Source organism: Pezoporus wallicus, unplaced genomic scaffold (genome assembly GCF_028554395.1).
Source record: "Pezoporus wallicus isolate ANWC-B61680 ecotype Strahan unplaced genomic scaffold, APGP_CSIRO_Pwel_v1 contig_227, whole genome shotgun sequence".
NCBI classification, from domain to species: Eukaryota; Metazoa; Chordata; class Aves; order Psittaciformes; family Psittacidae; genus Pezoporus; species Pezoporus wallicus.
In genome coordinates, this window is record NW_026635704.1 from 16,118,856 (window position 1) to 16,144,125 (window position 25,270).

Genomic DNA, 25,270 nt, shown 5'->3' on the forward strand with positions numbered 1-25,270 from the left:
CCACAGATGGTCAGCGAGAAGCATTCAAACTTTCACATCACCTATGCAACAACAAAAGAATTACACTCTGAAAAATTCCATCCAAAGTTTTAGAGGTAATTATTACCAAGGTGTTAATTTGAGAGGCATATCTTATTACTGCTGTGTACTGTAAAGATTGGATGGATTCTGGAAGGTGCTCCATGATTTCAAAGTTGGGGAGGGTCAACCCTCCCAGTACACACACTATCTTGAGACAAGAAACCATAAGAGAGAATTAGAATGACCTGCACAAAATCTCACAATGTCTCACTACTAATTCTTTTAGCCATCAGGAGTATTGGGATAATATCTAAGTCCTTGCCCAGAAATTCTTATCAGGAGTTATAGTCCTTATTTTTTAAGGGCAAGCTTTACAAAAATGACAAGTGAATAGTGGAATGAATTCCACTTTATCTTTGTGTCTTGTACCAACATTCTCTGATTTGATAGTTTTTTAAAGCTATCTAAACATTTTCTTTTCAAAATTAGTTGAAACTAGCTAATAGACTCAAAAGGAATTAATGAGAGGTACACAGTCAGAAACACAGTGACAGAGGGGTCATTATGAAGTCCCAAATCATTAGGAACCAGGCTAAGAAATAAATGTTTGCCTTAGAATTGCTTCAGTTGTGCCCTGTTTCTGTAATTTGGAAATTTACCGAGGATGTTAGTATTGAATTATTTTCTGAACAAATCTCCCTAATTTTATGGATGCTTTCTGCCTGACTTCATGAATTTCAATTTGATCCTTTCTCCAACTTTCCTTCAATGCTGGTTGATACTTCAGGGTAAGTCAATAACTGGATCCCACAAAATTGATTGAGTCACCAACGGTACCACAAATTCTGCTTGGCTGAAACTGGAGTAACTTGCTGTGTGGCTGCTACAGGATATTCATGTTTCTCCAGATGAATTTACTGGTGGAATAGCAGCAATCATACTTTCTGATCAAACTGTTCCAGAGTTTCTGGCTGCAGAAACCAAATGTTACTTCTTCTGTTTGTATCATCCCACTGCAGTCAGCAGACTCGAGAGGAGCACCTGGAAATACTTCCCTGAGTGAAAGAATCAGGATTTGGCTCTGAGTTTGGTTTTTCTGTGCCTGGAGTCTATCTGTGCACATGTGCATGTAGTGATATTATAATGGGATCCAAGAATATGACTAGCAGCTGAAAAGAGGGCATATGCAATAAATTATAATAGTAACAATAATAATAATAGCAACTATTTTAGTTTACTTGCACATTTTTAGTTTTGAATTTCAAAACCTAAATTGATACCACTATTTTGGTAAGATAGTTTTAAAGCACATTACTGTGAAATAAACTATGACTTGGGGGAGCCAGTGTTGCTGACATAGGTTAAAGTGAAATACATCTCCCAGAAAGAGGTAATATAAGAGCAGTGCATTTTCTAATTTTTATTGTAATCTTTATACAAGCATGACTTTACTGGAGTGGGTTTCACACTGCTGGAGTGGCAGTCTGTTTCCTTTTGCATAACTAGCTAGAGGAAAAGATATCACCAGTTTATCTAGAGGTAAGGGGTATAAAAGCTGACATTTTGTTATGATTTTCCAACTAAAATTTGCATCTCATTTTCAAAATGAAATTGGCCATCATCTTCTTTCTCTAGGACAAAGTTTAACTGATTTTTAGAGGTCTTTGCTATTTTTAATTTGTAAACTACTAATGTTTGTATAGCAGCAACAGCTACATCTGACACTAGACTACTGAACTTCAGCATAAAACCTCCACACCTTGATGATTTTTAAGGCACACAAATCCATCCTCAAATCTCAAATTGCAAAGCTGAAGTCAGACACTTGCTAAACACTTCAAACAGGTTTGTGCTCTACTGTGTCCTAGGGTGATATGATGCTGTGTGTGCCTCTCCCTACAATAATTAATAACCTCAGAGCAAGCTTTTCAGTGCTTTTGGTAATTTTTTTTTCAATAACTCATTTAAGAATCTAACGCACAGAAATATGTCATAAGGATATTTTGAAATAAATCTGAAAGCAAGAACATTTCCTATAGCCTGTCCAGAAGTATGGAGCGCTGTTTGGTTGTCTCTTTCTGTACATATGTGATGACTGAATCTTTGTTTCACTCTACAATGGATTTTTTTTAGTATGAAGTATTGGTGGCAGACTGAGAACTATGGTCTGAAAAAAGAAATTCAAAGTACATATAAAGCATCTTCTAGATAAAGCTGATGTATTCTTATTACTGACAATAAAAAAATCCAAAATCCAACTGCAAAATTTTTAGGAGGATTGCTTGTGCCATTGTTGAAGTTTCTTGTTCTTCTTTCTATTAATAACATGTTTATGGCCAGAAGGATAAAAAGTATTTGCACATTAGGTGTTCTTAAACACTATTTCTAAATATATGCCCTGTTTTGCGATTTTAATTATTCTTAACAAAGAAGTCATCTCATTTTTACTTTTGAAACTTTTGCTTCAGTTTACACAATGTTATTCCTAATTTCTCTAGGTGAAAGTTGAATAACGTGAATAATTGGTTCAGATATATTCATTCTCAGGAATTAAAATAGGTAAGCACATTTACTGAATGTAAACTTTAAAGCATGTGTATAATACATATTTAGAATAGAGAATTTCGTATTTTATAGTGTGATTTAATGGTATGCATATTTTTGAGACGTAGACTTTTTTTATTGAAGTCACTGAATGAAAATATGTAGAAACAAAATAAACCTTAAATAAGAGGCAAGCTTGAGTAGCTTTGTAATGAGGATGATTTATTTTGATTCTCACTTCTGATTTCTGAGTTGTCACTGCTGTTGTATACTTCATCCATGCAACTTTGCACAACTGGCAGTGCTGAATATAAACCAAAGCCATATGTTTATGTCCTTTTGCCAAACTACTACAGCAAATAGTTCTATTATTCCCTTAGGTAACCAATGTGTGCCAAGTATTTCTATTAGTCTTCTTTACCAAGGGTTTAGAGGGCAGAGTCACAGCTTTGTGAAATTAAGGGGCAACTGCTAGCTTTTTAAATGTAGAGAAATATTATATAGTTTATAGTGCTGAAATGCAGCTCAACCCAGGCCAATGTGTAATAGTACTTTCTGGAGGATCTATTTTCTGGATTTTTAATTTGTACATACTTCAATGTCTTGTCACTATTTCCTAGGCTAGGTACTAAATATATTTTTTTAGAAGAGAGAAACTGGCAGTATTCAAAAAGAAAAGAAATGCTTTGGCATCTTGACATTTTTTACAAGTACACCAAAGTTTTTATGCCACCCATCTGATATGTAGGTAAAAAAACTTAATAATCATCATTAAAAAGAAAAATCACAAATATACTATCTCTCGCAGATTAAATTTAAGCATGGCGTTATGAAAAATATCCTTACTCCTGGAGTCTTACATATTCAAAGATAATTGTGTTCCCATCAGTATGTAATGCCAACAGTGTAGTTCTGAAACTTCAAAACTAGAATTTTGAGGTATTTACAAAGATTCATATCTTTTTCAATTGTTCAATATTGTTATACCTAACTCTTGAAGATTGCTGATCTCATAACAGTAAATGGTCTGCAAGAAAAATAGTCCTAGACTCCTGTACAAGACACTATACATGAAACCAAATAATATTCTAGTGTTAATATAGATATATTTTGACTAATTTTTTGTAAATATATTATCCCACCTTTGTGTGTTTCCTGGTGAAAATATATGCAGATTCCAAAGGACCAAATTCGTCACTCAGCCCAAGATGCCTTGCCTGATTTAACAGATAATCTTGAAATTCTTTCTCTGGGAAAAAAAAAACCCAAACAAGCAAGCAAACAAATAAAGAAAAAAAAAAACAAAAAAGAAAGAAAACTGAAAACCAGCTCTACTAAATAAAACATAGATGTAACAGGTGAAACAGGACTCTTTAAACTAAATGCACTGTTTTCTTGTATGCTTTTATAGGTGTAGTATAAAGGCATCGATGATGCTTCTAAAAGACAGAAAGAATAGCAATTTTTCTTTTGCCATGGTAATTTCTTTATATTTTAATGCCCTTTACAACAGCTTGAAATAGACCTGCTCAAAGAAATTATTTTCTTCTTTTACACAGACAAATATCCTGTTTCTATCTGTAGAAATCGTTAGTCAATGTTTTTACTGCATAAGAACCCCTTTGACTGAGTAAAACAGTTTGGTAAATGCTATGAAATAAATGAGAAACATTATGAAATATTTTAGTAATAGCAGAAAACCCCTCAGTTTTCTTTTTTTTCCAGTTTTGAATATCAGAGTTTAATGTTTGGAAGACTGATAATGTTCTCACCATAATCAAACTGAAGAAAATCCTTGACATTTTTCCATGACCAATTTTTATTACTTTCCGTGAGGAAACTCAGGCTAAAACAGTAACAATGAGGGAAGAAGAGCTGTAGAAATTTATATCTGAGTGTACAATGCTGAGAATCTCACACTCGGAAATAATGTATAGCCAAACACTTCAAACACTTAAAGTTGTAGGCACTTGCAACCTGGAAAAATCTGACCATGAGCAGTTATTAAGGACAGGGTTTATTTTAGCAACACTCCTCACATTAGCGACCAAAATATAAAAAATTTACTATCACCTGCAAATTCAAAGGTACTTAGCAGGCACTTACAGGTTACTGTCACCTGCAAATTCAAAGTATACAGTGTATTTAGTAAAAATGATTTATTCAGTTAATGTATTCCAATTATGCCAAAGTTTGCAGATAAACTTTTGGAACATGAGGGTGAAACTTTAACTACTTATTTAATGATATCTGATGAAGTTTTGTCAGTAAAATTTGTGTTGTTACACTTCTGAAATTGGCGAAATCTTATTCTAAACAGATTTTCAGGTAAGCTCGAGTTTATTGACTGATTAATTTCTGCTTGAGTCCCAATAGATAGAATATTTAGTTGCATTGCATCAATAACTTTTAATCAAAATAAGTACACTTTTATCGAATAGCAAAGCAGACAACAGATGCAAGATCATAAAGAAAGGGGAAAACCTGGAACAAAACAATACTGAAAAGATTTTTTAAAGCAGTTTCCTAGCCAATATGGTGCTGGAAAAAGATGTTTATCCTCAAAGGCTTCTTTCCCCCTTACTCTATTTCAACATCCATGGAAAAAAAAACCAAACAAACCACATAAAAAAACAAAAATAAAAGGAGTCTTAAAGCTTTCTACCTACCCCTTCCTCTTTGTTCAAAACACACTAACCTAAAAAAAAGATCAGAAAATAGCTACAAGGGGGAACAAAGCTCTTTCTAAAGCCTAAAACTTAGCAGTATTTTTGTGTAAAATCCTATCATGTTATGTATCTATTAGCAATATATTTTTCATTTATTTTCTCAAAGATTGCCAATAAAGCACTAAATCACATAAGGGAGTAGCTGTAAACCCTTTGAGTTCCCTAATGTCAAACTCATTAGCATCCGAATAACCACACAGCAGCACATCATCTGCACAATTGCAATTTTTCACTACTTTTAATAGCGTTTCTCAAAGGGCTCATTTTCAACTTTCTTTAGTGGTTAGTTGGTTCTCTGGGGAAAAGGAGCTTCCTGACGCTCACAGCTTCCACTCAACAACCAGGCCGTTTGCTGTCAGAAGCATCAGCCCTCTGCCCTAACCCCATCTGCTGTCTCTCTCATCCTAAGGGACTGAGAGTTAAGAGAGCACAGCTGAGATCCTCTTGCAAAAGTGCACAAAAGACAGTAAAATACACAAAACTTTTCACATTTAACTTTGCATGATAAACTAATAAATTGAAAATCCTCCTTTTAAGAAAAGGAGGTTGGCCTGGGCTGGGGCAAAGATTTTAAGATTGTGCTGTAAAACTACATGCAACAGTGCCATTTATTACTTTACTCCCATCTGCCTTGTATGCAACATCATCAGATATCTTGTAAAGTAGAGAGTGCTACAGTAGGACAAAAGTGAGACTTTATAAAACCTGTAAAGCCTGAACCTCTCTGGGTTTAATCACAACAGAAGTTGCTGGTCAGTAAATTTAAGTGTGCTGTTTTTTGTTTTTTTCACATAACAGGTTCTGGCTGCCATACAGCTGATTTGCGGGTGAGTACCCACACTAGAAGGTATGATGTTTCACAAAAAGTCTAATACAATGTCATGCATCTGTCATGTTATAAACAGAGTGTGTAGGATTATGCTGTGTCATGGGATGTGACATACCCCTAATGGAACATAAACTATGCGTCACCTCTGTCCACTCTCCAAGAACCAACTTACATTTCAAATCTAATACTTCAGGTAGCAAACAAGAGTTAGTGTTGAATTCACTGCAACATCAAGATCTTATACAATAAATTACTGTGAAATACTTTCTTTTAGTATATTTTATGAACTATAAAATTAATCCTGGGCCAAATTGCGTTGCAATTGCATTGCAAGAAATGTAGATAGAAGTCTGCAATAACAACTCAAAAAATTAGGATCTCAGCCTCAAAAGCCCATAAAGAACATCTATGTTATAGGAGACTTTGATGATAAAATTATTGTTGATGAAAAACTGGTAGATCTAACTTACGTATTTGTCAATCAAGGTTCTCTTGTGGGATCACTCCCCTTAAGTCTACATGCATCTTAATTTGGCCCGATTAAGTCACAGCTCGCATTAACTCATTTGTCTGTTTTAGTAAAAGATTCAAAAGGATTTATACATCTGAACAGATTTTTTTTTTAATCCTGAAGGTGAAGTTTGCCTTCCTGCAAAAAAAAACTTTACCCTTTTCAACCATCACCTCAATTCAACTAGAATAATAAACTTTATAAACCCTAAAACATGGAATAAATAAGTTGCTTGATTTGTCAATATAATTGTTCAGTGAATTCACCTGGAACATTTGTAATTCATACTTAAGTTTATATCCATTTCCAGAGCAACATAATTTTGTACTGCTGACTCTGAAGTGCCATCCTACTGAGATCTGTGAGTCATTTCAGGATACTGATGTGAATCACCATTTGGGCCCTGATCCTTAACATCTGATGAGTGTGACAAATCCCTTCAAGCAACCATTCTTGTTGACCCATCATCTATGGGTAAAAGTCCATTCATTCATGTCAGATTAATAGAGAGTTCCTGAGCATTTAATAATGAATAAAGACATACTGTACATTAACAAATTATCTCACCATAAGTCTGAGGTTGTATTCTCTGTCAGAGCTGCAGTACACAAAGCGGTACTACATCTGTAAAAGACCAAAAAAAACTTTTTCAAGTATAATGGATATCATTTCCAACAGATGAATCTGATTTTCTCTCATTTACCACCTCACTAGTTGGTATATTGCAAATATGAAAATGAACAGTCACAACAGTTTGTGATTTGTTAACTGAGAATGGAAGGAAACCAAATCCAGTGTGGTCACCTCTATGAGCCCTGAACATTTTTTTTGTGTTTCTACAGGGACAGTGATCTCTCTTTCTCAAGATAAAATAACACAAGATATTTAGTATTTGCATTTAGTATTATATGTGAAAGCAAAAATGCCATTACAAATGAATGAAGATAATATTGAGCTCTTGAGTGCAGTAAGATCTTTATCCCGAACAGATTGCAGTACGTAACCTTACACATGAAGTTCTGCACAAACCTATGGGTCACCTCACTGAGATCCTTAAGTGCATGTGTGATGTTCAGCACATGAGTAAACAAATTACTTTTATTTGGCCTTCCAGTGCTTCACTATAACACCCTCACTGCACTACTACTACATGGGCAGCCTTGGAAATCTGAAGCAGTCTACTTGGAAACATCATCTTTTATACAATTTGAACTTCAGAAAGGTATTTCCATGGGGCAGAGTACTCCCCTTTCCACTTGTTTTGTCAGGTACATAGTACACATGGATCAGAATTATTGCTGTTTCAACTTGTATTTTCTTTCCCCAAGTATAATGCTAAACTTTATCATTCTTACTTACTTATACTATGATATGAAGAGCATGTCATGTTACCAATGCAGACAGCCTGTTAACACAGGTAGTTGTCCTTCCAGTACCTGTAAAATCACATCTCGTGCACTCATCCTGTCTTTTAAACATGGCAGCGATTCCAATGCCATGTGCAAGATTGTGTTTCACCTAGCAGAAGGGTTTAACTTTCACCTGGTTTAAGCAACAAACTATTCCTCAAAGATGCCTGAGGCTTTGCTGTAATTAACATAACTGCATTTAGATGCTATTCATGACCGATAATTCCAACACCTTGTGGAAAAAAAAAAAAAAAGGTTGCATGCTGTAAACATTATAAACATATTCAAATAAGCTTAACACAATCTGCCATGCTTATTTCTGCCTAGATCATGGACCAGTGAAATGGTTAATGCAAATGGATTTATAATTTGCTTTGGGGGGCCAGTTTCTTCTCCTTATTTATTAGCCCAGCTGATGGGGCAGATTTGATGAGGCACTTCTGGAATAATTGAGTCATCACACAAAGAAGGCTGCTAGCATTCAGAGTGGTTTTATCAGCAGCAAGCAGGCCTGATTACTGACAATTACACTCTGATCCGGTGATGGAGGAGAAAGAGCCAACGAGTGGGAAATGTCCGTGTTTCTATCCAGGAATAATTTCTACATTCATTTTACATGCTAAGTGTTTCCTATCTCTGCATAATAAACTGTAAACAGGAATAGATGGCACAATGTCCCTTAATATTTCCTGGTAATGAAGACACAAATGTACAGTGAGTGCTGATAAATATAGATGAAACATAAGCTATTCTCTGAGTCTGTATTGTTACCTTTAAAATAAATGCATTTTGGTGGTAAAAGCATAATCATAGCTAATGCAAAAAAATGACAGAAGATTGAAGCTGTCCTTGTAACTACACAGAAACTTTGTAAAAGTCCTGTTAATCACCACTGCTCTTGAGGCGCATAAGCTGAAGGTGATATACTGGAATGAAAATCATTTTGTTTCTCAATAGTCAACTAAGTAGGAACTCCTTTGCTTTGACACAGTAAAGGAGAGTAACAGCAGTGACCTCCATTAACGCTTCAGGGATAGAGCACATTTCAATTCTAAACTGAAAAACAAGAAAGCTGGTCCTAGAAGACATCTTCACTATGACAAATTCTCACTCCCCTCTCATCAGCCTTAGGGTAGTGTTTATGACGAATAATAGAGCTAGACCATAGTTTTCATGATTTGTGTTTATCAACGTACTTTTGCCTTTAGGACTTTCTTTTTACCTTTTTTTTTTTTCCTAACCAAGATGCTGTAAAGTGTCAGTTATTAAAAAAACGCTGAAAGCAGAAATTTGGAAAAATGTGTTTCTTTAGGGGAAAAAATGAAAAAAAAAAAAGAAAAAATGGAAATAGACATACTGAAGTGTTGAAATGCAATTTTGTGTTTGTTGATGGGCAATTACAGATTTCAGTTGGAAAATGTTAATGGCCTAGTCTAGGGAGAGTTTTTCTTTTTTAGAGTTGATCAGGCATGAAACACTGAATAATAAACTTCTGCATGCCTGTTTTTTCCTTTTCCTCTTTTTAAACTAATTCATAGCTTCAAAAGAACTAAAAGTTATTCTCTGTTCTGCTGCTGTAACTATGGTAACTATGTTTCATTAAAGTAGCCACTTAACTTCAAGGCTTGTGTTACAATGATATGCATTATTTTGAGTAAAACCACACCATAACAACCTTATGATTTCAGAGCAATTTTAAAAGAAAGTTCAAAGAGCATGCATCATTGACTCTGGAACACAGGGTTTGTTTTCTTTTAAAACATGTTTACTGTTTTTCAGCCTGGATGACTTTCCCTGCCTGGAGTCATCTCTGTTGTGAGGTACTTTGGGGGAACACGGCTGCTACTGACTTCATCTATGCTCTGCTCATCAAAGGGGTGCTCAGTAGTTTCAGGACTGAGGCCAGTGGGAGACGCCTGAGCACACAGATCAGTCTAAGAACTATGAAATTGTGTTGTTTTAATTGCTCTGCTATAACTTCCTTCAACACCAGAAAGACCCTGGTCCAGTTGTGGTACTGCTACACACCTACTACTAGCCACCACTACTACAGCCTTTGTACTGTACACTGTTTCCAGCAAGCTAGTCACATGAACCAGTGGGTTTGAAGGGTGATTTTACAGGGGTGTTGTTATAATTGCATTGAACCTCTACAGAAGTGCTGAAGCTGATTAGATTCAAGTAAAAGTGGTTACTTCTCAAATACCTACAAGCTTAATCTAGATTGCTATATTCTTTCCCTGTGATTCCTGACAGTTCCGGCCAATTTTTTGGGAAATGATTTAATACCCAGAATTAGGACAACACAATTCTTACATTGAACAAAACTCACAGCTAATTAGCTCATAGAACGTACTCTGACATAGAGTCAAAAGGAACAATGAACCTAAAAATACAAACTGTTTTTATAAAAAGAAATATAACTACCATTCTGCTACCCTATGCATTCATCCCCTTTCTGAACAAGGTCTCTTCATTAAGCATGACAGACATGTCCCAAGAAAGCGAAAGTCACACAAAGGGAAGAAGTGTGCCTTCCCTCAACATGCAAATCACATATGTTCATTAACTTCAAGAGTGCCATGTGAAGTACAGTCTGCCACCACCTAAAAGACTTGTAATGACCCTAACTGCTAAATATAATGGGGCTTGCTTGCACTATGCACTGCCCTTGGAGATCCCGGGAACACACTGAAGAGTACAAGGAAAAACAAACCAAGAACAAAAATAACATGTTGAAAATCAAAGTAGCAAAGGATATGAAAAAAAAAAAAAAAAGATTAAAATTTGTCAGATACCAATGCACATGTAAAAAGTTCAGTGGGACAGACTTCTTATCTGAAAATGTTTTGCTCAGTGAATATTTGGGTCAGGTGTGTGGAGCAATGAAAAGAGGGTTCAAAATTATGCTTAGAGGTCAGTGGCAGCAGGGATGGCAGTCTAAATTCTCTTTTTAGACCCTCATATGATTATGGAGTAGGATGAAGTTTTTTCTTAAAATGGCACCTGTCTTCTGCTAGAGGAATAAACAGGAGGAACCATGGGTAATAACTGGGAGAAAAAGGAATTTTGGAACTCCCTTCCTGCCTCTGCCATTGATCTGTTTTGTGACCTTCAGCAAGTCTCTTCACCTTTCAGCTAGAGGAGGATAATGGTGTAGAGTGCTGTGAAGTGCTTTTGTGCATTTCTAACCGTGCTTTAAGGTAGTGAATATTATTTTCATCCTCATGCGTTCATCAGTTTAATAGCTTGCTCATCCTTTCACTTCCTCTGAAGCCCAACCTGATACTTCAAGCCTATGCTATTACTGAGGATTTCCAAGAAAAATATTGTTTCCTTTTTCTCTTCGAGCTTTTTTTACTAAAAAAAAAAAAAAAGGAAAAAAAAAGAACAAATAGAAAAGGACAGTTCTGAGAAGAATGGGTACTAATTCATGATGAATGGCAAAATAATTTAAAACACATTTCTATTCTAACTATTTGCAATCCAGAGATCACTGTACTCTTGGCGTGTCAGATCTTCATCTTAAAAATCTGTTTCACTTGTTTTCCTGTGAAGAGAAATATTCTCCTAGGAAATAACTTTCACCACTTTGCATTGAGTGGTTTTGTTTTCAGCATTAAAAATATCAATAAGGTGTGTTTATATTTATATATATATACTTATTATATATATATATATGAACTTCTGTTCATGGTGGCATTAAGTTCAAATATCATATCCAGTAAGCACCACATTTTATTTAAAAAAAACTGAAAGAGAAAGGTTTCTTTCAATGGGAGCATATTAGATGCATGGCAAGAAAATGGTCCATTGTACCACTAAACAATATTGAATTAAAAATGACACCAAAGATGAATATCTTTGTAATATTACTGTGCACTGGTAAAATAATACTAATCCATTACTCATCCCATTTCATCAAATTTGACTTAAGCAAAAGGAAAAATATAGTCCTATAGAGAGATGTCTTACAAACTTTATCATTTTAAACATAGTTGCTCTTCAGACTCCCTAGTTGAAGCCTGGCTCAGTTGAAAACACCCAGAGCATTCTCATGGACTGCAATAATACATGCAATTTGCATATGAAAGCACTCACATACACTTAATATTACTCACACAGGCATATAAAGATACAGTCCTGGCCAGAAGATCTTGCAAAATAAGATGATTAAAAATTATTTTGAATACAACAACTGTAAATAATAAACAGCAGTTTAGAAATTCCAATAACACATTAATGAAATTTGGCCATTATAGTTGATAGCTATGTCATTCTTGATAAGTAGCCCTGTATCAGGTGTCTGAATATATGTCATAGACTGGCTTGTTGTTTGGATGTCACATTAAATCATGGGTTCTGCCTCTCCTATTGGCACCTCAAATGCCAAGACGTGTGTGGAAAAAGGGGTGGGCTTCGGGGATGGCTTTCATGCTCAGGGTGTAATCCTTTTTTTCATATCCTGTGCTCACCTACCCCAGGAGACAGATTTTTGTTTTCGTTCGAAGTGGGGTGCATCATTTTGCATCAGAACTACATCCTGACACAAGAAGTAGTAGCTGTGAGTTTTAATCTGCCTCACTAAAAGTGCCATTATGGCAACCGACAATGTTTTACCTTAAATCATTTTGACAATGCATTCTTTGCATTGGCCATAGACTGCAAGGGTGTCCTAGAAGCATTCAAAGCTGGGACAATATTCATGGTTAAGAAAAGTCAAAAAGCAGCCAAACAGGTGTGTACTTTTCTCAGAAAAGGCCTTTAGATAGAAGAGCTTTTGTACACCCGCTCTATCTTAGGCCTCTTTTAGGGGCCACACCTGAGAGAGAAAGTGAATTATCAATGACATTTTTTTAAAGAATCAGTGGTTTAACACTAATTTCTAATCAGATCCTACAGAAAGGAACAGCTCGCATGGCAGCTGTACTTTTCCCAGGGTTAATTACCTTTCACTGCTGTCTACTAATGAGTCAGCTGTTCCTGTCATCACACAACTACACTGTGTTCATCTGTAGCTCTAGCTGTGGACAAACACAGTAGCTGGAGCCCTGTTTACATATTGGCGAGGTTTGTTGTGCAAAGAATTTGCAAAGCAGTTTTTAAAAAAATACATAAAACTCCTTCCATTCCCATGTCCCTTTTCATGGAAACAACTGTATTTTTCAGACCAATACCATGTTCTGAAAGTTACTGAGTTAAAAAACAAAAGTAGGAATCTAAGGACATGAAAAATAATGAAAATTCATTGTTTTGTACTATTGCATAATAGCTTATAGAAGGAAGATTAGATCCATGTAGCTATCTGGCTTGTCTTACCTGATTGTCAGTTGAGGATGTTTATTAATTCTTTATAAAATATTGTTTTAAGCAGTAGAAGAGATAGTAGTGCAAAAAGTAATGCATTTAAGGAAAGAGTTTGCATTATTTTTATGGCAAACTCTAATGAGACAATGATCTAAAGCTTTCAGCGACCTGTTAATGTTTTCACATAATTCTAGAAGGTAATTCAATAACAAGTAAATAGAACATAATTTTCTAGCCAGGGTGAACAGGGTATAATCTTTATAGCTGTAAAAGATCAAGACTGATCGTCATATGTAATTTTTATATGTCCTCTTAAAGGGCTTTAAAAAAACTAGGGTTATTTGGAAAGGCTAACTCTTTTAACAGGGAGGGGTTTCATGCCTTTTATTGTCAAGAAATTAAGAGTGTGAGTTCCTCCACGGCAGCAGTGAGCACCTACAGTTACTCACTATTGGTTATTCCAGCTTTCCATTGGGAGGCTTCAAAGGCCGTGGCTAAAGACAGTCAATGTGACAGAGCTTGTTTGGGTCAACAATCAGAAAATGCTTGGTTTTCATATAACTAAAGGCAGGAATCTAAGCTAGCACAGTCTTCAAAACATAATTCTGTGCTAAAGCTTTTATATAGAGGTTGCCCTGATTTGAGCAGATTTCCTAGGAGTGAGATCTGTAGCTGTTAGTACAGAAAGTAAATTTTCACCATAACCACAGGGACACAACACAGTACATGTTATGTGAGAATGAGCTAAACTATTTGCAGTTGTACCTGCAACAGGCTTGCTCATGAAGATCTTTTTTGAGGCTGAATTCCTTGCTAGCTGTCATATGAGATAGTGGTGACTGAAAAATCTAAGGCAGGAATACGGTCATTGAATATGAAAGAAATATGAAAAAAGAAGAAATATGAAGAAACTTGAGCTTTCCAGGTCCAGATTAACCTTGCAGGACTGGCAGCTCAAAATATGATAAATTTGCTTTTGAATATGCCAAGGCAAAACCACCATGGGATTTCAAGGGATTACTTGAATAGTCATCTGGAAAAGAAGTAGTATTATTTCCTTTGAACGTCACTATAGCTAGCTACCTTCCTCTTGGGCACCTGAAATTGTGTAAGCTATGCTGACAACCTCAGACATTAAGCAATGAGAAAATGTGGGCTGTGTAATTATAGTCTTTTAAAAGGAAGATATTTATTGCTTTATTAGAATCAATTTTGTTCAGTGTTGTAATTTTATGTGAAAGCAAACTTCCTGAAGATGCATTAACTGGGCTTAATGATTCACAGAAATCTCTGACCACTCAGGTCAGGCCAGGGAACACTGTTATGTAATGTCAATTTGTCTCAGTTTCTCCCTTTGCTTAAGAGACTATTCCTTCTTCCAATACACTATCTCACTCAATGTTAAAGGAAGAATTCTCAGGGATAGCACAGGTATTTTCCATCTACTCAATGGTCTTCACGTGCTAGCGGCTTGTCTTTTCCCGAGTTCTCAAGATTATGTCTTCTTCATCCACAGACAGGAAAACAGGGAACAAGTTATCTCTACTTAGTGAATATAAAAACTTAACCCCTTTGGACTGAGTTTCACCCTTTCCTGAGATGCAGTCTGCTTAACTTGAGCCGTCAGTAACAAGGCTTGCTGGTTCTCTGCTGGAAATAGACTTCAGGCTGTACACTGAAGCAGCTGGGATGCTAGAAACAGCTTCTCTAAAGAGGCAGTGGGCTTGGTGATAGTCTACTATGCAGATCCCTCTTGGAGATTCAGGAGGGAGGAGGCAAACTAAATGGCATCTTCAAAACAAATTTAGGGTCAAAAATCCTGTTTTCCAGACTGTGTCCACTTAAAATCATCACACAACAAATACCAAAACCCCACAAATATATAGGAAAGGAAGCTACATAATTTGAAAGGTGTCTACAATGCTGAACCTGTTGCTTGAGGCTGAAAGCAACTTGCACTTCTTCAATATTACAGTACTATTCCCTGTGATCCCAACCTGGTAGCACAATATTCACATTAATAACAATAAAAATAAGAGGTATTACTAATATTGGTGCTATAAATAACATTGGGTCCAAAGCATTCAGGGCCAAAGCTGTTTATTTTCTCAAGCTACTCAAAAGAGTTAGGGATATTTAGGAAGACACTTTTTAATGGCAGCCAATGAAATGTTGATTGTTGAGAAGAAAATTCTGAGAACATTATATCTGAGCAGGTTAAGCTTTTCAGGATAAACATTAAATCAGTCTAAAGATTTATGTTTATTGAACTGCTGCCAATTTATACTGTAATGAACTTTGCATGCCCACAGTTTTGGGCATGATTTTCATTGACTTTAAGTCTCATCTGTGAAAGTGCTACTGGAGGCAAAAAGGTACTAACCTTTTGTAAAACTTGTTGTTATAAAATTAGGTCAAGCTGAACGTAATCTTACAGCAGAGTTTACTGCTGTGGCTATGTTCCACTCAGGGAAAGAGTATGAAAAAGCAAGGGACTGACAGAGACCTTGCTATGGAGCCCTGCTTTCAAGGCCAGCCTGTGCCTCTCATGGTATAAATTAGGGTAGTGTATAGCCACATGATGTTCCACAGGTACCATCCACTACATAAGGGTTAGTACAGCTTAATGGAGCTCCATCCAGCTCTGATTCCTGAGGAAATTCTGAGTTGCTTACTTAGAAATACAATTTAAGCACTTCATCTCACAATCTGATGAAACTTTGTGAACATGTCCCTAGAGCTTTAAAAGATGAAGATTTGTTTAAAAAAAACAAACACCTATGTGCTAAAGCTATGTGTATAAAAAATAATCCTCAAAAAAATCAAAATTTGTGTCACCAAATCTCTTCAAACATGGAAAGCGATAATTGATATCTATGAAAAGGATGCACAGCAACTGAAGTTTCGAATTGAAAGCTTGCTTGTAGTTTTTATGATAGCATGAGAAACATTGAATCACTGTAATCACTCATAGATATAGTGCAAAACCATCATCTAATCTATTCTTCTATTACCTTGAAGCTTGAGAAACAGTCTTGAAAGCCAAGAGAGAAAGAAATCACAGAGGCACCACTGCATGTGCCTGCAGAGCTCAATTAGAGACCAACAGGAGAAAGAGAATGTGGAGCTGAGTCTGGAAATGTTTCTATCAGCAGTGTTCAAAAAAAACCAGCTGGCTTAACATAGAAAACTCTACTGCATTTTGAAATTAATAGATACCATTAAATCTTTATAGACAATTTCTTCTTATTTTTCAAGAATTAGTTTTGAGAAAAGAAATCCTTTTCTGAAAGTACATATAGAGACTTCTAAGAAATGAAGGGAATTGCCCCCCTTCTCTTTTGCAAATATCACATTTCAGGGGCAAAATTTGGTCCTCTGATCTGCACAGCAATATTCAGTTTTGTTTTCTGCTCTCTGTTAGTAGTTTGTAGGCTGTACAGAAAAGACAGGATTCACCTCACTACCTTCACATGCCTGAAATGCCGATACATATTTCTGAGTAATAACCGCTGGCCTCCCATCACCTCTGGGTAGCCTGTAGGAAACGTGTAGGCATTTCTGCTGCTGTATAGATGTGTGATGTGTGATCTTACTTACTTCATACCTCTACTTCAGGGTGAGATGAATCGCATCCAACAAATGTCTTTTTCTTTCTCCTGACTGTAAAGAGAACCTGGATGACTGGCTCAGGTCTAGACACTTCTACTGCGCACACTGATATTTCACCAGAGGGTTTCTAACCAGGGAACCTACAACAATTGCTGACCAGCATCTTGCAGCTTAAATAACTCGTACACTATGCAGCTTTGAGCTGTATTTTAAAATAGAGATGAAAAAGCAAGCGAAATAAAGTAGGGAACCATCCTCCAGGAGCGAAGGCAGTGCCAGTCCTTGTTAGAAAGAACTGGCAACAAAATGAAGCTGATGAACAAATAAAAGGGAGCACTAGTGGATGGTGTAAATTAAAGAAAGGGAGAGTTAGCCACAGCTTTCCTATGAAGAGTGTGGCTTCAGAGGCACAGGAGAATACAGTGTTGAGGCAGAGAAAGAAAAAGGTCATGGCAAATATTTTTTATCTAGATATAGAAGAATTAAAACAATCAAGTTCCTAGCACAACAGAGGAAAACTGAACACTGGGAGCTAATATGGACTGAAATACCATCTTTTCAATATTAGGATTGGACAGCTTTTTATGAAGGAACAGAATTTCCTGATAAATAAATGCATCCCGTGGATCAATGTCTAATAATGGGATGTGTCTCTCAACTTGAACTATTAACTTCTGATGCTGAATACTGTAGTTTTCTTAAGTCTGAGTCTGCTATTGAAGTTTACCTGTGTTTTTTGCTTGGTTTACTATGAGCTATTGTATACTTGAGAAAACTGATATCACCAGTGACAGTGGCTCTGCATTTAATTCTGCTTGTTTGTTTGTTTGTTTGTTTGTTTGTTTTAAACAACCAAGAGGGTTTTTTTAGCCTGTCCTACTTTGGTGTCTTCTGTTCCGTGCCAAGTTTTCAACCATAAAATTAAAGAAATTAAAGTCCGTATTCCTTCTAGCAACTTTTGCTGGGCCTTGGGAACCAAAAAGAGCCAGATTTTAAAAAATGAAAATGTAATTGTGCCTACATTGCCTGGAACAAACATGTCCTTTTTTTCAGCATGGAAGGTGAGTGTTTAGGCAAATAACTATTGACACAATTATTTGCTTGATTTGTGAGTCAAGCAGGGCTTTTTCACACACACTCAGTGAAACCTAGTTTTGCAAAAAATCAGCCTTTGTGTTGTTTTCTTTATTTAGTATGTTTATTAAAAAAAAAAAAGTCTTGTGAGTAAAATTCAGTATATCCAAACAAAAGACTGTCAGCTTAAGTAAGTATATGAACAGGGGGAAGGGAGACTTATTTCCTGAGTTTCAACAGATGTCATACTTAATTGGTTGTGAAATAAACCAGAGCTACTCTCGGCCTGTTTCCTTAGTTTCAGCTGTGAAGACACTTTCAAACATGTGCATTTCCCTCCTGCTTGTCATAATGAGGGTTCAGGGTGAGAATCAAACCTCCAAAAGGAGTAAAGCAGCATGCATGTTGTATACAGGCCTTCAGATACACTAATTAAACAGAAGTGAGTAACATCTTTTGTTCCTGCAAGTTACGCATCAATACAACATTCAGCAGGACAGTTCTGTTGAGGGATGATTGTCTTTGCCTTCTGCTAATATCAGGAAGTCACTGGACTATGCCATTCTGCATCAAGTTTTTCCACCTTAATCTGTTTTCTTTCTAAAACACCCTTTATCTTAATTCAGAGCTTTGATAATACCTTACAAATCAGTGAAATGAGATAATTTTTGTATTATGACAGAGAAAATATCTCCCAGATTATTTCCCCACCCCATGGATGTTTTCTGCTAGAAGCAGCACAGTAACACCACATGTAACAGAACAACAACAACAAAGATTTAAAAAAGAAAGGATTGTCAAGTATAAAATAGTTTGGCTAAACATGGTAAAGGACACAAGGAATTGTTCTCATAGGCACAAAGCCCAAACATTTGGAACTGTGGCTAGCCACCAGTCAATGTTTGGCTAATATAAATAAAGGCACGCATTTATAAAGGCAAAGAAAGTTAGCCACTCATGTTATATCTTATATATATATGTATGTAGCCCTCTAAATTAAAATTCTCTTTTGAGCTTCATGGGTAAAAGCTAAATATGTGATAGGTGCCTCTCTGTGAAACTCAATACAGCTAAGTTCTGAAAAAAAAAATGAAACAGAGAATAGTATTTATTAAAACATTTCAAATAGAAATGTAATGGAAATAGCATGAAAAGAAAAATTAAGGACAAGGTCAAATGTGTATTATTCACCTGTGACAACCAAAATGAACAATATTTGTTCTTCTAGTTTGGACTTGGAACCCAGATCCCAGGAGCGCTAGGAGAGAGCTTTAATCCCTAGAAAAAATTCAAATTCCCAAAGTGCGTGATGGAAACCAGTATAATCCTTCCTGAAGTCAGAAATAAAATAGGAAATACTTTCTTTGCTATTAAAACAAGAGCAGTCATCATGATCTTTATTCTTTTAATGTTTTACAGGTCTGACTTTCCACAGATGACCTCTCTTGTTTGTCCCTACATGTTTTCCAAAATATAAAAGTGAAATAGAGTCCCAAGGGCACTGTACTTGAAAGGTTATGAGAGTTGGAGAATTTTAACCATGCCTGCCAAATCAGCAGATGGCTTGTGATTATAATTATATGCATCAATAAAACGAATAATCTTTACAAAATTTGAATTTCTACTAAAGTAAGGGATTTAGTAAGCAGATGCAACAGAATGCATTTTCTTTAACCCTTTTTGTAGACACTACTGTTTCTCACAAATACAATAGGAAAGCTCTCCATAAAATAGCTTGACCATACACTTGAGCCTTAAATATGTGTTTCTTCTGAAAAAGTGTCAACGTTATTTAGAGTGATTTATGTGTTCAGTTGCACTTTGTTCACTAAATCTCAAATGCTTATATGTAGGATGATTCCCATCAGACCCATACTTCAAAATGGTGTTTAATTTTATAAAATGTTATAGATAGATAGATAGATAGATAGATAAAATTAAAATATCATGTGTACTCAGCCTCTTCATTTTTACTATGATGGTCATTCTTTCTGTTTAGGATTTTGTGACTTTCCATATCTTGATGCAGGCTGAGTTAACCACATTATTAATGAAGAAAATATTTTTCTCCAAAATGCAGGAAATTTATTAAATGTTCTGAGGTTGGTTTTTTTTTTTTTGTTGTTGTTTTTTTTTTTTAACACAGGACATTGAATTATAGAAAAGTAATTAAAAATAAATTAAGACAAAAATCACAACCTTGGATTTCTATGACCACTGCCCTTACTTTCGAACTTCCTTTTGTAACAAGATTTATATTGTGTGTGTTAGTTTGTGTCAAACTTCTGCCTGAAGTAGGAGAAAATCACACAGGAGAAAAATTAAACAAAACAACCAAAAAGCCCCTTAAGCCCAATCTATTTCTGGTCTGCATCATAAAAATGCTCTTTGAACACAGGACGAAAATATTCTACACTCTTCTACTACAGCAAAGAAGAAAATATGTGAAAGCACATTTTCAGAAAAGTCTCTCTTTGGGATACTGTAGCTGTGTACCTACAGTATTTTAACATTTATTTTATTCAAATATTCAAATATAAACTCCTATTGGAAGGAGGTATGTGTGTTGGGTTTTTTTAACTACTGTAATATCTCTGATGTGAAGAGTATTTCAATATTCATTAAAAAGCAGATTTTTACTTCAGAAATGACAAAGCCGTTACTCTGTATCATGTAAATCCTTCTTAGCATAAAGGTTATTGACCTGATAGTCCATAACAGTGCCTTTGGAGCCATTACAACTATGTTGTGTCAATCCAGCTGCTGTACATGTGCTGTGGGGCGGACATACACTGAAGGTGTCAAGTTTTCTCCTGAGATATAGAGAGCTGACCTAGTGACTTTTCCTACCACCTGAAGAAACATTGTTAAGAACAAATTGGGATTTCCAGTCCTCATATGAAACTATATTTTGGAAAAGTTCTAAAGCTTTTTTATTTTTTAATCTAGTGCCTCATGAAGCGGAGTTCAAATACATGCCTTTAAATGAAAAGCTAGCTCCTTTTAACCAAAGTTCCTTAACGAAGGGAAAAGTTAACATATGAAACCAAACCTGAAAAGTGAGCTAGCAAAATGTTACCTGAATTTAATTAAGCAAATCAATAAACCCCTCATCTTCAAAACACTTACATGCCTGCTGTTCACCTACCCAAGAAGGTAAGCCTCTTTTTCATCATAAAGTAAATTTTGCTGTTAGGTTATCACCTTCTTGAACCAGAAATCTGTCATTCAGAAAGACAAAAATTTGCTAGTATTAATAGAAGTCTTCTGCGAACATAAATGAGAGCGATTCTTCTCCAAAGAGTTTTTATGCAAGCACTAAAACGAGTTAAGAGGAAGACAATCTTTTTTTTATCTCTAATTAAACAGTATCTTTAGTCTGAAGTGATTCAAGATAATTAAAATTCTGCTTATGCAGTTTTTAATAATCCACAACTATGCAAACATAAACTACAAGAACTGACTCAGTCCCAGTTCCATATATATATACTTCCAAAATTAAACAATTGAGTAACAGATAGATTTTGGTCTAGATGCTCCATATAGATACGGATGTACTAGAGTATAAAGTTGACTCTGTATGTTATTTAATATGCTTTCTTTTGGAGAGACAGAGACCTTTGGAATATTGTCTGTGACTGAACCTAGAGATACTTGCTTATCAGGAATATCAGATATTTTGGGATTACTGTCTTGAAAATCTATAAGCATACAAAACCTGAATTAGAACCATTAAAATCAACGGTGTAATGCCATAAAGTTCTTCAGATCCACATGCACAACTCACACTGTTGTACCCTGGAGCTGTGCACAAAGATATGTGCAAAGGCCTTGGATTGTAAGGTCCCAAAAGTCTATTGAAAAGTGGTTTCTGAAAATCTGGTGTGTTATATAGTTTATCAGGTAGATCAGATGAGCAGCATTAATTATCAGAAATCAAGCTTTCTTTTCTCTTAAGAGTACCAAAGAAATGACAGACAAGAGAAAATACAATGAAGTCATAAAAAAATATTGAAACTCACTGTGGCTCAACCTGTCAGATTACAGTAGCAGTATGATTTTTGTATCTCTGCTGCATGTGTTTTACCCCTATAAAATCACTCTCTTCTTTTAATAAGATAAAGGACAGCTGAACTTAATCATTATTGTAGTAAATGCTAAAATACCCTTTATTCTCATTCACATAGACATATAAAACCCATGATGAATGTCATAGGGATATGCTCATTTTTAAAAAGCTGTGGTAATGCGCCTGAACATAAAATATCCTCAAATATTACCTGCTAAAATGATCCAAAAACTTACAATCAATTACAAAGTTCAAAGCAAAACTTTGTTCTAACTCTATAGCTTACTGAATCTCTGCTGATCTAACAATTAGGTATGAATTATAGGGCTTAGCTAAGAAAGCAAGTTCTTTTTCTGATGCCTGCATATCTCATATTTTCTGAAGTAACATAAGGAAAACGTTGCTGAGACACACACATCTTAAAAACATTGAAAATAAAATTAAACACAAAATTTTACTCAAATTTGTTTACTTCATCGAATTTCCTAAGTTGGAATTATTCTGAAATGCAAAAGCAGATGTAACTGTTACTTAATATATGCCAAGTTTAAGTGAACTGGGATATTGTATAGACAAACATATTTTTTTTGCTTATGTACATATTTTATATAATTATGCACACGCAGATTTGCATATATGCATAGATACATGCACTTTTGCAAGGAATTATCAAATGCATATCTTAAAATATTGCACTTTATCTCAGTTCCTATAAGCTGTGATGGTACTTTTATTGCCCATACAGTAAAAAGTATGTCCCTGGGTAAACAAAATATCCCAGTGAACTGAGTTCTGTGACCTATGCAGAGTTTTCATTAAGTGCACAGGTTATCCTGACACATCTAAATACACATACATTGACAAGTGTTTTCCTGAGTTAAATAACTCTTCCAAAATAAAACAAAATAAAAATAAACACCACAAAACCAACTGTAACGCAGGCTTATATCTAAACTTCACTTCTTTAACTGTCTGCATTTGATAAAACATGCTTGAAATATACGGTTTTCAGTGGTTTGTGGGGGGGGGGAGGGGGTGGGGAGAAGCATTACTGAATTCACACAGGCATCTTGCAATAATATCAGTAATATCATGCCATTTTGAACCAAAGATCCCCTGAGCCTCTAGAGTGCAAAGCAGACAGAAACATTTTAGCGATGCAAACAAGACTTTCTAGCAACTTCCTGTTGCCATTTTTCAGCAAAATAAAGACACCTAAGATACTAAACTGAAACACAGCTAGAAATGATTTTATTATTGGTTACACAAGAAGGTATCTGCTGTTCTAAGTTATCAGCTGAATATTTTGCTCCTGTGCAAAGAAAATAAGTATTGTCTGTTTAACAGCTATCTTCAACTTTTTAATTTCATCTCACACAAAAAACAACAGTGAGATAGATAGCAGTTAAAAATCTGCTTTAAAAAAAAACCACCCCAAAATTACAACAACAACTCATTTATATATGCATAATTGTAAAAACTGTACTAGGTATTTAAGAGGGTAAGTAGCTGGCTAGTGGATTTAAATGTGCATTCATACATAGAACACATTTTCAGCAGAATTTTACAAAGAAGTAAAAAGAAACTTTCTGTTTGCAAAGTTTGTCAGATGTTGATGTACATCTGAATCAGTGATTATTCTGCAGCAGTTCTTACAAAGAGTATTTATTCCATTACACTATAATTGCAATATCTAGATCACAAAACACACTGTTTCACATTACTTTCAGAATTCCACAAACTTTTGTAAACTGGCAAATCAGACGGAGAGAAAATGAAACAAACAAACAAACCCATCCTTGATTCCAGAGACATTTTTCTCCCCTTCGTGAAGTGATGGGGGGAAAAAAAATCCTTTCATTATGACCTACTTGTCTAGAAACGGACTTTCAACCCCATGGCTAGGCTAAGATTTGCTCTACTTTCTCCCTAGGGCATAATTGTCAGACTGACTTACCGTGTGCCTTTTAGCCTTTGTTCTGCCTCTCACGCTGACATCAGGGAAGCAGTGATGTAGAATAAAGCAGGGGTGGGCTAGGTTAGTCCACTGTTTGTGTCGTTGTGTGGTGTGCAGGGACACTCTGTGATACTCTAGTGAGCTGCTAAGCTTTTTTTGTAGGCTTTGTGTCATTTACTTAACGACCAATCTCATTAGCTGCCAGGGTACAATGGGCTGATGCATTTTCTATGTACATACTCTACACAGTGACCCTCAAGGTTGCGGAAGGTCTATTTAATCAGTCAAAATGCTGAATATATTTGCAGTAAATCACTAAAAAAAATACAGGACCACAGAGGTGTCTCATGAGGGTTTACTCTTTCCTGGGAGTTATTTTCAGGTAATAAAGTGATAGGAGATGAAGGCAAAAACAAGGGCAAAGAAGGGAAAAGGATACTCACTGGGTTTGCACTGGTCACCTTCAATTTGGGGAACCTTGGGGGCCCTGCATATCACTGTTTCTCTGCTTGTTAATTTCTCCATGCAGTTCATGCTTCAGTGTAATCACGTTATCACAATTAAACCCCTTTAAATAAGAAAAGCAGCACTAATAAAATACACCGCCTTTCACACATTGGGGAGGGGATATGTGTGTATGTGGGTGATATTTATTTATTAACTTCCTTACTACAGGCAACCTCAGGGCTGGTGTCTTTGCATTTCTAACCTCTTGTCAGTTACAAGGTAAAACCCTTTTAACTCTTACAAAAAATGAAATGCTGGAAAGCCCTATGAATCACGACAGCTGTCCATAAGTAACAGGGAGAGTTCTATTGTCCAACTTGTCCCTGGATAAAATGAATACTTTACAGCAGAGGCTGTTCAGCTTGGCTAAAGAGTATGGGGAGAAGGGGAGGAGGTCACTGGAGATTTTGCACACTAATTTAATCTGGGAAAAGGACAGGCACTGCATCTCACTTGAACAGACTGGCAGCAATCTGGGCTCCCACAGAACTATCTCCTTTTGCCTGTGCTCTATTTATTCCTTATCTCTGTTTACCAACCGCTAGGTCCCTTTCATTCACACCACGAGGCTGTTCTCCTACTATCAGTCAGCAGCTGACACTGTGGAAGAGCCTCAAAGGCAAAAAAAAAGGGATCAAAACTAAACCAAAGCTGTATAAACAATGCAACAGTAGAAGTAAATGCATAAATCCTAATTCTTA

At 35.8% G+C, this 25,270-nt stretch overlaps 1 protein-coding gene across 9 annotated transcripts in view; it reads right to left on the minus strand.

Annotated features, from left to right (window-relative positions):
* Positions 1-25,270, minus strand: part of ST18 (ST18 C2H2C-type zinc finger transcription factor) — a 169,329-nt gene that overhangs the window by 69,574 nt on the left and 74,485 nt on the right. For 2 of the 9 annotated variants that reach the window (XM_057397767.1, XM_057397765.1), the window contains exons 1-2: positions 24,063-24,182; positions 7,202-7,258 (exon numbers count right to left, since the gene is read on the minus strand). The exons of 2 other annotated variants lie outside the window; for them this stretch is intronic. In XM_057397767.1, the coding sequence (XP_057253750.1) occupies positions 7,202-7,204 (3 nt within the window). In that variant the 5' untranslated portion in view covers positions 7,205-7,258; positions 24,063-24,182. Of the gene's footprint in view, positions 1-3,707; positions 3,815-7,201; positions 7,259-24,062; positions 24,193-25,270 lie in introns of those variants that run through there. 5 more of the 9 variants (XM_057397768.1, XM_057397769.1, XM_057397770.1 and 2 more) reach the window with 5 other exon arrangements.